The sequence below is a fragment of the Rhinolophus ferrumequinum genome, chromosome 4, assembly GCF_004115265.2.
Source record: "Rhinolophus ferrumequinum isolate MPI-CBG mRhiFer1 chromosome 4, mRhiFer1_v1.p, whole genome shotgun sequence".
Taxonomy (NCBI): Eukaryota; Metazoa; Chordata; class Mammalia; order Chiroptera; family Rhinolophidae; genus Rhinolophus; species Rhinolophus ferrumequinum.
The window spans coordinates 94,185,004-94,198,446 of record NC_046287.1 but is presented as its reverse complement, the minus strand read 5'-3'; the positions used below and the strand labels follow the sequence as shown (position 1 = coordinate 94,198,446).

The 13,443-nt window shown below is 33.6% G+C and overlaps 1 protein-coding gene and 1 long non-coding RNA gene across 2 annotated transcripts in view; one reads left to right on the top strand and one right to left on the bottom strand.

Moving 5' to 3' along the window:
• NBEA (neurobeachin) overlaps window positions 1-13,443 on the top strand; it is a 658,659-nt gene that overhangs the window by 270,185 nt on the left and 375,031 nt on the right. Inside the window, 1 exon segment of the mRNA XM_033103847.1 lies at window positions 7,326-7,453. Within this exon segment, the coding sequence (XP_032959738.1) occupies window positions 7,326-7,453 (128 nt within the window).
• The window catches only part of LOC117021089 (uncharacterized), a 160,798-nt gene that overhangs the window by 120,884 nt on the left and 26,471 nt on the right, over window positions 1-13,443 (bottom strand). The window lies entirely within an intron of this gene.

Genomic DNA, 13,443 nt, shown 5'->3' with positions numbered 1-13,443 from the left:
TGTTTATGCATGTTGACTATATTTTCAACTGTTAATTAAGTCATTAACATGTCAATTATCGTTATTTTTAAATTCTTTGTCTGATGTTCCAGCATCTGGTTATCTGTAAGTCTGATTCTGTTGGTTTGTGATTCTGACTACATTGATGTTTCTTCTTCATATGTCTTATTTTTTTGCATGAAAACTGAACATTGTGTATGGGACAGTAGTGACTAACTTTCAGAGTATTTATGCTGGAAATGGGCTTGCCTCTTATGCTCGACCTTTAATGTTGGGAGTTAAGGCAATCTATCCAGGAGCTGAGCTAGGTTTCTGTTTCCTTGTTTTAGTTACTCTGAGTGGTTTTAGTTTATCTACCTTTTCCTGTGTTAATCTAGGGGCTGGTTTGTGAGAATGTTTTACTCAGTATTCCTATTTTACCCTCACCTTTAGGCTTTCCTTTGATCCTGCACTTCAAAGAGGTTCTCTACACTGTGGCTCTTTCTGCTACAGTAGTCTGCTGTTATTTGTTATTGGATACTTGCAAGCCTGGTCTTTGGGGGACATGGGCTGTTTTATGTTGTTCTGGTTCAGATTTGGCTTTAGGCAGGTGCTGCCTTGGGTCTTGGAAGTAGAGCTTTTCCACTGATCCTGCCCATTCCCAAGTGGTTGGAGAATATCTAAATATCAGGGCTCAGGGTAAAGCCCTGCCCTGCCCTTAGATAGCTTTTTTTCTATTTCCTTTCTCCACCTGCAAAAGGCTCTTTCCTGTCCCCTGCAAGTGAATGGCTTTACTGTCCTTTTCTCAGATGTAAGGGCTTTGTTTCACAGAGGATTAGGGAAGAAGGATCTGAGCTGGGCTTTGTGTCTTTTCTGCTAAAAGATGTGGTTACTGCTTGCCTCCCTTAGCCTACAGCAGTGAAGAAATTCCTCAGACTTCCATGCAGGTCCCAGTTTTCCTCTTGAGGAATGGTGAGGATTGTGGGGAAGAGCCTGCGAGCTACTGCAAACTTCCTTTGTGTCTCCAGCTCGGAAGGTTTTCTTCTCTCACATTAGCTCACACTTGGACTTCAGCAATTTGTTAAAAGTTTTAGCTGATTTCTTACCAGTTTATATGGTCCCCAGTGTTTCTTCTTCCTATGCTTCACCCCAAGGAAGCAAGTTCTTGCATCCCTCTCATGTCTTTCTTCAGATTTCAAGGCCAGTTGGTTGGCCTGATAACTCAGCTCTCTGACAGGTTCTAACAACTTTATAATTCTGTACATTATCTGACATTCTCTTGTGATTAGTGTGGGAGTGACCCTCTCCAGCTTTCTACAACCTAAATGGAAGTACTCTATTTCTCCTTAAAAGTTCATAGTCCTAATTAATGATTTTTTCAATTTGTATTTTCAAAAAATATTATGTGAACCAAGTGCTAAACTAAAACACATTCATTAACTGACTGCTCCCCCAGGAAACGAATTCGTAGATAGAGCATTGTATACAGGTAGCTTACTGAGGACTGTTCTTGATCACACCACCTGTGAGGAATTGCGAAGGGATGGGTCAGAAAGAAAAGTGATGCACTTGTAAGGGAGGTGTCAAGCCATGCCTCGGGAAAGCTCTGAAGAGGAATGGTTCTTCCAGAAGTCCTCAACTGAGTCAAGGGTCCTGGGCCTTTTTATCTCCTCATTGACTAGTGTTTGAACACGGATTGCTCCTGATGAGGGGACTTAGCTGTGGGTGAGACAGGTTCTTTCTGGGGAGGGATTCAACTGGGAGCCATAACCCAGCAGTCCTCCTCTGAACTTTCCAGGGGACGAAGATCTTTATCCTAAAGGGGGTTTTGTTGACCCTTCACAGTTTCCTACTACATTGACATTTCTTTTATAATATATTTAAATTATTATTTAATAGGAAAAGTTTTATTCAATTTTATATCCCTTATTTAAAACACAATTACCTTTATTCTTTATATTACTAGGTTTGTTGTTTTGTCTCAGTGAAATGACATATATTCTGGACTTTATAGTTTTGTTCCAGTATAGTTAATTTTCATGTCATTTTATTTAACTAATTGACTAGAAAGGAAATAATAATTCTATTTCAGTTTCTTTCATTTTCTTTCTGCCTACAAAACATGCAATTGACAATTTCTAAAACTGCACTCTAAAGAAGCTGTTATAATTATCTAAAGATATATCAGCATGGCACTTATTGAAACTTAAAAAATATGTATTTCAAATTTAGTTCACCACATAAAAGAGTAAACTTCTTGCACACAAAAAAATTCCAGTTAGTCTTAGTTTCTTAGTGTTTTTGTAATTTTATCTACTTTCTTAAACAGTACATCATGCATTTGAAAATGTATATGATTCTGTTAAGGAAGAATGAGGAGAAAATGCCAGTTTTTAATTTAAAAGATCATGAGGAAATAAAATGAGCAAGAATTTTTTCAGTTGCATGTTTTGCTTAGTGGCTGCAATCCTAAAGTTTATAATTTAAAGAAACTGTTTATCAGTAAGTTCCAGTGTCGTACATTCTGAGATCTCTCATCAACTAATATGTTTATATTTCATACTTTAAGTTTAGTGAAATATAGACAAAATATTTAAAGTCAGTGTTTGTCAATTAATAGTCAAAATATGCAGCTGATTAAGAATTTAACTTTATAATATAGTTTTGCTATCATTAATACTCTCCTAATCTTTGCATCTAATTTTACATAAGCAAAGTAGTTCACTTAACCTCTACCAGCATTTCCTAATTTACATAACAGTATTCAATTAATATAATCGACTGTGGAATTCACATGTAGACATTGTGGAATAATCTACTGTGGAATGTACACATGTGTACATTATTCACAAATGTAATAATTTCCTTTATATCTGAGCTATATCTTGTAGGACATTGCTTAAGAGACATAATTATTTATTTTCATTCTAAATTTATTATTAGACACACCCATTATTTTGTATGATTTAAGAAATGAAGAAATTTAAGAACTTTAATATACCAAATTAAATTATTAAGTATTTATAATATTTTTGACATTATGCGAAGGATCTAGAATACAAAAATATAAAATCAAAAGTAAATAAAAATTATAATTTTATGAAGTTATAAGGGAGTTCATTGAAATACAACTCACAATGTAAGCAGTTTCTTAAATTATTATGTTTTTCTATAATTCTAAAACATTTGAAAATAATACTCTATTGTGAAATATAGTTATAAAGGGGATTTATTTAGAAAAAACAAGAAACCGTAAATCTTACAGTTTTTGCTGATTCATGTGTTTACAATCACCTTGGCCTTGGATAGATCTCCAGGTCAGATCAGTTACGTTTGGTAAGACTTGATAATAATTGCAGCCCTGGGTTTTTGTTACCTTTTTTTTCTCCCACCAGTTAATAATACTTTTATTCAAATAAATGTCTTAGAATTTATAAATCTCTGTAAATGAGATTTCCTTAATACAGATAAAGGCGAATACATAATTGTGTTTTTCTAAAACCATAATAATAAACTCTTGTTTTAAGTCATATTGTTTTAATCCAAGCATTGGAGGTATAGAATTTCATCTAAAGCATTATTATTTTCTTTGAATAGTTTTGTTTTCCTACAATTGGTAATTTTGTTAGAGTAGTTGATAAATTCCCCAAGTGATAACAGTAATTTTCTTCATGGAAATCAGTAATTCTCTTTCTTAAAAGAATTTACACTTCCTATCAAGAAAAATAGCCAAAGTCCAAATAGCATCACAAACATCATTAATGTGACTGAAGGAAATGAAAAAGAATAGAGTAGGGAGAGGAGAATGGATAGCTTGAGACACTGTATTTCAGCCTAGAGTTGACAAATTTTATATTTAGGGCTTAAGAACTTTCCCAAATAATAAGGAGTTACTAGAGTGTTAAGATTATAAACCTCACTCAAGGTCTGTGTAGGGCAAATTCTCCATCTAGTGCACCTTTGTATTCTGTGTTAAAAAATGTCTGAGACTAAATGAATGTCTTTTGAGTAAGTGAGCATAAACATTCAAATGAAACTGAAAAATTACTACTTAGTTTATTTTCCCTAAATTAATTAAAATATGCTAATTTTCTTACAAAACTATTTTCTGCAAAACCTGGTTTTCTTCTGGTAATTAAATGTTATTTCTATTTTTAAAATAAAAGTATATTCTAAATGTAGTGAATAATTCATTTATTTTGGAGGATGGATGGCCAAGGAGTTCTCCCTTGTTAAAATGTGTTTCATTTAATTGGTTTTTTTTTTTCATGTTAACAGATAAATTTTTCATATTTGCCTTGCCAATGTGAAAAAGGAGTTTTTCATTGTGTGTTTCTCTCAGATGAGAATTCAAATAAAAATAAAAGCGCAAAAGTTTTGTTTTTGTTTTTCTTTATGTTGGGTGGTTATTTGCCAGGTGAGGGTGTAAAGCTGTTTTGTATTTATACCATTTCCTTTGAGAATTTAAATTATGTAAGGATGAAGATCACGTAAGTGTTTACTTTCCTTTAAAATACGTTGTGAGGAATTTGTAAATATTAACAACAACAAAAATGTCCATTTTCTGCACTGTAAAAAGGCGATGATGTAATTTTTTTCACTTAGAAGATTTTGTTCTTATATGATAGAGAAATCTAGCAGTATTACTTGATAATGATTTTTTTTTTGTACTTAAGCTTTGATCTCTTGCTGGGCAAAATGTTGCATTGTTTGTTCCCTAATGGAAAATTAAAATTATGGTTGCAACATGATATGTATAAGCATCATTTAATATGCTATTAAATTTTATAAGAAAATAATTACAAAAATCTTATTTTAGGGATTCACTCACTGAGAAATGTCTGTTTTTATCCATTACCTTTTAGTCAAGGTAATTAATATATTTTTACATATGCACATGTACTTAGTTGCTTAGATTAGTTTCCATTTGATATTTAACTTAATCACCAAGAACTGTATTTTTGCAGTTCTGAAGCCTCTAAGCCAGGGGTGTCCAAACTGCGGCCTGCGGGCCAACTGCGGCCTGCAATCCATTTTTAATTGGCCCGCAGCAAATTCCAAAAATATATTTAGTTTACTTAAATAAACCAGGTGAGGCAATACGTACTTCACCTCGAGTGAGTGGCCCGGCTGTTTGTGTATTTTACTGCATATGGCCCTTGGTAAAAAACGTTGAAAACAGTTTGGACACCCCTGCCCTAAGCATACATAAACCTGGAAAATAAGGAAAAAGTTTTAAACTAGGGAAAACTGTTCCTCACTAGTTAGTATATTGCATTCCAATATTATGACTATGATGTGAACCTTTATAAATCTAGAATTTTTCTCTCATTATATTAATCTTAACTAAAAATAAATATCCACATCTTCACACAGAATTCAGCTGCAAAAGCAATCATAATTATATCTAGATATTTTTTTCCTTTTCATAGGTTCACGCTTGACATTCTTCCTTAGCTTTCCTTAGTAGAGGGGATTACTTTAGCTGGGAAGAGTCTTAAGAATTGATCCTGGAGATTAGAAGGAATGACTGAAATAGTAGATCTAAAAAAGAAGTTCTGTCTATATTCACCAAAAGTCAGAAATAACTTATTATTATTCTATGACTTTAGGTAGCTGTTCCTTTGCTAGCTGTTTTATTACAATTTACTAGTAGTACATACTCTCACTAAAACAGTTATTCTCAAAGTGTATGTCCTGATCCAGCAGTATTAGACCACCTGAGAATTTGTGGTTGGTGCAAATTCCCACAGTGCACCCAGGGACCTGCTGAATCAGTATCTCTGGGGGTGGGATCTGGGAGTCTGTGTTTAAATAAGCCTTGCAGTTGATTCTGACCTACACACTAAAGTATGAGAACCATCTGCGTAAAGTAGGTGCTTGCATCAGGAATAACAGAGTAGGGGAGAATATTGAAAACTCTTTATCTGCTGTAAGTCAGGGAAGGACCGCACAAGTCTTTTCTTCCTGTGTAGAGTTGTACCTCCAGAATACTTTAAGTATTTATGGAAGTGCCTAAATCTGAGTTTCCTCCTGAGTTCTCGTTTCTCTAAAGCTTTGACCCAGGTGAGAGGAGACAAAGCCAAAGTGCTAATGGTGAGGCTTTGTGTATACAAAGGATTCAGATCATGCTCTTTTCAAAGTAGGAAAGATTATTTCCTAATCCCAGATTATTTCCTAATCCCTGTTTAAACATTTAATTGCTTTAAAAACATGCAGTAGTTTAGTTTTAAATATCACTAATATATTGCAAATTATTCTGTGATGAATTACCTTTTTGTGATTATGTTTTCCTCATGTGTAAACAAAAATGTTACTTGGCATTGTGGCAGAACTTTTATTATTTTGACGCATTGTTTAATTCCTTACTGTACATATCTTCCGTGTAGAAGAAGCCATCCAATATTATATTACTTAATTGATTTTTAAAAATATATCAGTCACATTGTTAAGAGTAAATATAGGTGTGTTTATTCAAAGTAGCAGTTATAAGAACTACCATTATTGACCTCTTAGTGTGTCCAGGTACTTTTCTGTACATGTCACACGCCTTAGCTCATTTAATGCTCAAGGGGTGGATATTGTGAGCATCGTAAGTTTGCAGGCAAAGGCAGTCTAATGTCCCACGGTCACCTAAGCAGCCTTACTCCAAAGCACTTTTTTATTTGCCTGAGCAGAATTATTTATTTTACCCATGTTTTTTCTTTTACATATATACTGTTTCAGGTGTTTTCAAGAATGTCAAACAGTGCTTATGTATTATGTAAGGCCTTATAACTTAAAACTTAATAGTGAACAATATAAATAATAATGCAGGGATTGGTAAATAAAACTAAGTGGGCTTATGCAATGAAACTTGCCTACTTTGTCAAAGCAATTCAACTGTGTTACACTGAATTCCAGTTCTTCTCTTATTTGTTTAGCTTCTCGGGGAATTTTCAGGGAACTCGAGATCAAGAGTTAATTCTTTGTAATTGGCACGGTGATCCATGTAGTAATTGTTCAAAACCATTTTCTTTGATGGATAGAAGAATAGACAAAGAAGACATACAAGAACTTCTTCTCTTGAAGCTCCTAGAGCTATGAATAGAGTCTGTGGCCCTCAAAGGTTACAGAACCCCGATTCCTTTACACCGTATAGTCATTCTAATTTAGTTGCCATCTTTTGAGTAGCCTTATGACTGATGTAAAAATGTACCGGATATTCCTTCTACATGAAGCTGTTGTTTTTCAGGGGGTTAGAATTGGACTTTTATGATTTTCAAAGATTTTAATTTAGAAGTAAAGTCTATTTCACTTTTTATTTTGAATTATATTTACTAGTCTTTATGTCTTAATTTCAACAGCATCACTGCAAAACTTGAAAGAGCTTTAGAAAAAGTTGCTCCTCTTCTTCGTGAAATTTTTGTAGACTTTGCCCCATTCCTATCTCGTACACTTCTTGGCAGTCATGGACAAGAGCTATTGATAGAAGGTATGATTTCTCTCTCTATTCTAATTATTTTAGTTTCTTATAATGTACCTATTAATCATGGCATAATTTGTACTTCTGGAGGAATATTTATTGCCAAAAAACTATGAAGACATTGTTTCCACAAATTCTAATAAGATATTCATATACTTGTGTGCTTCCTCCTTATTCATTTTTTTGTTTTTAAATAGCATGTTTGCACAGTCATTGTTATTGCACAGCTAATAACAGAGTGAATAACTTGGGAAAAGTGTTGGAATGGGAGGCTCTGACTCGTGATCCCAGTCTTTCAGGGCTGATGTATATGCTTCGTTAGGATGGCGTCTTTCCTAAGCAAGTGTCTCTAAAATTTCCTTCTAACTCTAAAAGCCAGTCTTCTTTAAGTAACTTTTCCTATTCACATAACATTTGTTATATGAGAATCCTTAACTAAGATAATGTAAAAAAATACTGAACTGGGAATTGGTAAATCTGTTGTCTTACTCAACAGCAGCTTAAACGGAGTGAGGAGGCAAAGAAGGTAAATCAACTGTAATTTATGAGCCTCTAATAGAAGAGAGTAGCTTTGAAAAACTTGTCTGAAGCTTTATTTATTTTTTTAAAAAGTTTTGTTTTATAAATATTTGTGAACTTCAGAAAACGGTAACCAAAAGCCAGATGATCCTTGTGAGTGAATAATGGCTTTAGGTGCCATTCGTTGATTTAGCAGCCTCATGTATATATTTTTGCTTTTCACGTTCTACTTATTGTAGAAGTTTCCTTGTGCCTGTTCTATCATTGTCTCAACCGGTTTTACACACTAGGTTTCTGTTAGGGGGACAGTATTAGTTTTGAAGAGGGTGATTGATTTTAAATAGGCCAATAGTGAAAGTTACATTTGAGCAAAGACTTAAAGGAGGTGAGCTATCTTCCTAGAAGAGCATTGTTCTAGGCAAAGAGAATTGTCAAGGCATTGATCCTATAACATTATTTTGGCAATAAGAAAAAACTTCAATAAGTATTATTGAAAAAATGAATCTTAAATAATTCCTCATTCCCTAGAAGTCTTTTATTTTTTCAATATTTACGTATACCTTTTCCTAAACTGATTTGACAAATTTACAGAATAAATTCATAGTTATCAAAGACATACTAAAATAAACACAGAATAATTTAGTAATGTAGCAATGTTAGTAATGGGTCCTGTACTGTTATTAAAACTGGGGCACAAATTCAGCACTGTTTCCCAGCTGTCAAAGCAAAGGATGTAAGTTATAAGACACATTACTGGTTCCTCAGTGATAGTTTGTGACAACTTTAAAATGTAAAGTATTGCTATCAGATAACTTTTAACTGCACTGTGTTGGTCATTCAGGACCGCACATATGTAGCTCCCTATCCAGAATTTTCCATGGCCATATATCTGGACTGTTTCTTATTTCTTCCCAGCTTTGCAGAGAGATGTAGGAGAAATGGCTGGGTAATTGAGAGCTATTTTTCTTGGGCATCTCTAAGTTTGCCTCAGATATTCTGAATTGTGTTGAACGAGCTTTAAGAATATGCCTCTTGGGTTTTTAAAAAATGGCTATGCTAAAAATGAGACGCTGGACCAAGTTATTTATGATAGCTTACTTTGTGTTCACCTGGCAGAATACAGTTTTATTGTGTAACCTTTCTGCCTCCAAAGAATTTTCGTATATTTTATTTTTAAGACTATGGGGAGGCAATGTTCATATCCTTTTTTGTGTTAAAATGATTTTTCTTAATAATAGATTTTAGGTTTTAATTTTGTTTGTTTTTTAAATGCCATAGTTGGCAAAATATAAAATTGGCATCCTTAATATATGTTCCTCCAAATTTCTGGCAGTTCGTATAACCCAAAAACCTAGAAACCTTTGCTGTATAACAGAACAACATTCAGAATCCCTCACAATTTAGTCATAACCTTTTTCAGACTCAACTCATCTCCATCCTCTTGCAATAGAAGACATTCCTTAAACATGCAAACAAATTATGCATTATGACATTTTGTTGTTTTTTTGTACAATTCTTGCTTCTGTGTTGGATCCTTTTCTTTTTTTCTCTGCCGCAAATTATTCATATCCTGAGTCCTGCTTCAAGTTTCTTACATCAAACTAATGCCTTCTCTTCTGTGGTCCTGTGCCATTTTACTTATACAACATGAATTAAAATATTTTTGACTTGTAAATAGGAAGTCTTTTATTGTTCATATTAACATTGCCAAACTTAGATTCTGGTCCATAATATTCAGTATGTTTTCCTTGTACATGAATAGAACGTTATTTTTGTTACTGATCATTTTTGGTAGAGGTAAGTTTTGAAAATATGGAAAGATGGGTAAAAGTGTGTGTTGTGTAGTGAGACTTCCCAGTATTGATCATTCGCACCCTTGAATTTGGTTACTACACTCATCCAAGGTACATTCTTGCTTTCCACCCCAGCCTATGGAAATACATGTCCTTTCATGTTCACATTCTTGAACTTACACTCTTGAATTCCATTTCCTGTTTTTCTTTAATTTGATAAACTTTTTCTCTCCTCGGAGGAAAAGCAAACAAAGACACAAAAAACTGTCAAACTGTTGTGAAGAACTCAGGAGATTTGCCTGATAAAAATATCTTTACCCCAACTGTCGAATAGTTCTATTTAAAAAATGTGCTTAAGATGAATAAATCTCATTGCTTTTGACTTCATCTCGTGTGTGTGTGTGTGTGTGTGTGTGTGTGTGTGTGTGTGTAGTAGGATTTAGGTAACTGAAGATATTTTAATGTCTTACAAAGAGAGAAAGCAATTACTCTTGATTTTAAGTAACCATAAAATATATTTGAATTGCATTTTTGCATGTTATTTTATATTCAGTTTTTCTTAACTCACACATGTATTCATTTAAATTTTTCCTTATAGGATAATTCTTTAATTGGTATTTATTTATATTGTCATCCATAAAATAAAAACTGAAATAATGTTCTTTCATTTTTTAAACTTGTCACTTTTATTAGTCAATCTGACTTATATTTATTCTTGTATGATTCAACAGTAATCAATATAGTTCACATCTTTTAGGGTCACTCATTGACAGTAGCTATTCTTACATTCTTTTGGTGTATGCATGTTTCCCTTGGCAATAATTAAGGATTTTTGAAGGTAGTAGTCATTTGGAACTTAGTAAATTTTCTCTAAGAAAATCCTAGTTTTTAAATTTGCAAACTAATGCATAAAGATTACAGTAGGTATGTATGCAAGTGTCAAACCCCACCAGCCCAAGATGACAAAACAACCTGTGGTTCAAAATTGTTATGTTTATTTGGCTTGCTGTAGCAATGGAGAGTGTGTGTTAGAGGAACCGGGGAGCTTCTCTTAAAGGAGTTGAAAGGAGCTTATTTTAAAGTTTGAATTTGAGGAAGTAGGGCCAGGCCTCGATTGGTCACTGACTGTCAGGAAGTGGGTTAGGTCTTGATAATTTTTATTCAGGAGGCCTAAGAACTACAGTGAGCCAAGAGTTATAATTAGTAATAAAGAAGCAGTAGTCACCCAGGTTAATAAGAAGAGAAGATCTTAGGTGTATGAGTGTTTGTGGATGACAGCAGTGTCCTTCTTCACTCTGTCAACACAAAGTGGCCCTGTGAATTCACTGTTCACGTTCTCTGAGCATTTTGTTTGCTCCACAACTCACAAGAATATTGAACGTAATTTAATTATAAGGATACAGCAGAAAGTCTCATAAGCATCCAAAGACAGGAAATGAACTACAGCTAGACTTCAGGCAGGATGGAAATGGGAGAGAGAGTCGATAACCAGGCCACTCCTATTGACTCTCAAGTCCGCTTCATAGCCTCCGATTTTTGCTTCTCTGTGTATCAACTCAATTTTTTCACTTCTCTCCCAGACTAACTTCATTTTCTTAGTCATCAAAACTAAGCCCAACATAGCATCCCATTCTTGATTCCAAATGTGCTTTTAATATAAACATCTTTCATCACCTGACAATAGTTACTACCTGTCAAGAGAAAATCTGAATGGCTCAGCCTTGGGTTAGGTGTCTACCCCTGTTGTAATTAGTTAAGATTGATGTGAGTGAGAGGGGAGAGGTTAAATGTAATAGGTAGGCTGCTCCTTTTAGGAGCTGTATGTAAGTTGAAACATACTAGAAAAGGATGGTAGCAGTACAGGAAATGTCACTAAATTCTCTACTATATTTTTACTGACATTAATAAATATTTTGTTAAAATCATATAATATTCAAGAATATAGTTTCCAAGACTAGCATATTTTTTAAAGTACATAAATATAGCATGAAATTTCTACCTCTACCAAAAGAGATCACTAAAATATTATTATAAAAGGAATGAGCCTAGTAAATAATTTCTTATCACACTAGGATCATTTATAGTAACAATGTGGCCACATAGTTAGAAATACTTGTAATTTAAAAATTATACATTAAATGTAATTTCAGAAGTTATTTTTAAATTGTAATAATACAAAAAACCTGGACATGACAAATTCAGAGTAGATGGCAATGGGGACATAGTTTTTAAATATCCCTGAATTCCTCCATGTAAAACAGACAGAACAACAGATGGTGAAATAATTTTAACAACAACAGGTGAATGCCTACAATGAAACTAGGTGACAGGGTATCCCATTGGACCCCAAAATGTGACTGGTTGGACAATCCAGCAACAGGTTCAAGATATACATGGTATCAGCTGATGCATGGGAGAAATGGTGGCAAACAAGAGAGCATATGAGAATCCTGATTTACAGTTACTCTCTAAACCTAGAGGGCTGATTTGAATAACAACTGCAAAAACAAGGAAGCTTTTACACACTGTAATAGCATATGAGTTTAAGGGTTCCACGGTAAGGTTGTGAAGAGTGAGAGCCATCTAGGCCCCATGAGAAATTAACCAACCAAAGTTATCTTCCAGGGCAAAGTCCCACATTGAGGTGAAACTACTATGAATACAATCCAAACTGAGCAAAAAGGGGCAAGAGCAACAAAACAAGACAAAACAAAACAAAACAAAAAACCCAGCAAGCCCAAATAAAACGGGGGAAGACACACAAAGCTAGTAGATCTCAGAAAGTAGGTCGTCATATTTTTTAAAACAAACGAAAGGGATATTTAGATCCGAAAGAAAGGAAGAAAGAGAGAGAAAGGGAGGGAGGGAGGGACGGAGGGAAGGAAGGAAAAGGAAAAGGAAAAGGGAAAAAAAAATACCCAAAACTTATCTAACAGTTCAGGTTACCTAATTGCACATAAAATAATAACCGGCAAAAAGAATCTTAATCTCATATATTGCAGTAAGAAAAATGAGAGTGAGTAGAAAAACAAGCCCTCAGACTATAAAAGCATGCTAGAAAAAAAATGAAAAGTTTTTAAAGGAGCTAAATGACATTAGAAAATGATACAGGATATTAAAGAACAATTTAGATCAGAATTTAGAGAATCTCACAAATGTGATAAAACTTTGGAAAGAATTGAAAATAAGGGGGAAAAACCTTTTAGAAATGAAGATTTAATTAAAAGAAATAAATGAATAAACTTTACAGATAAGACATACGTAAGAGAACTGTAAGATAAAAAGAGACATTCTTACTATCAATAAAATAATGATTAAAGAGATTTTAAAAGGTGAGGGACAAATTTAGAATATCCAGCGTATGTATGAGTTCCCAAGGAAGAAAACCAAAGCAAAGAATAGAAAAATAATAGGATCAGTTATTTGAAGAAACTCTTAGAATTAAAAAGATAAATAAATTTTGAAAATTCTATTTAAAAGATACACTGAATATCTGAGATAATAACCCCGATACCAGCACTGAGACATTCTACTAAAATCAGTGGCCTTTAAAGAAAAAGGAAAAAACAAAACAAAACAAAAACATGTCAGGCATCTAGATAAAAAACAAATTAACTTCTAAGTGAAAGAGAATCAGATTGTCATCATTCTTTTTGAGAGACATATTTTCTACAAAAAAAATGAAGT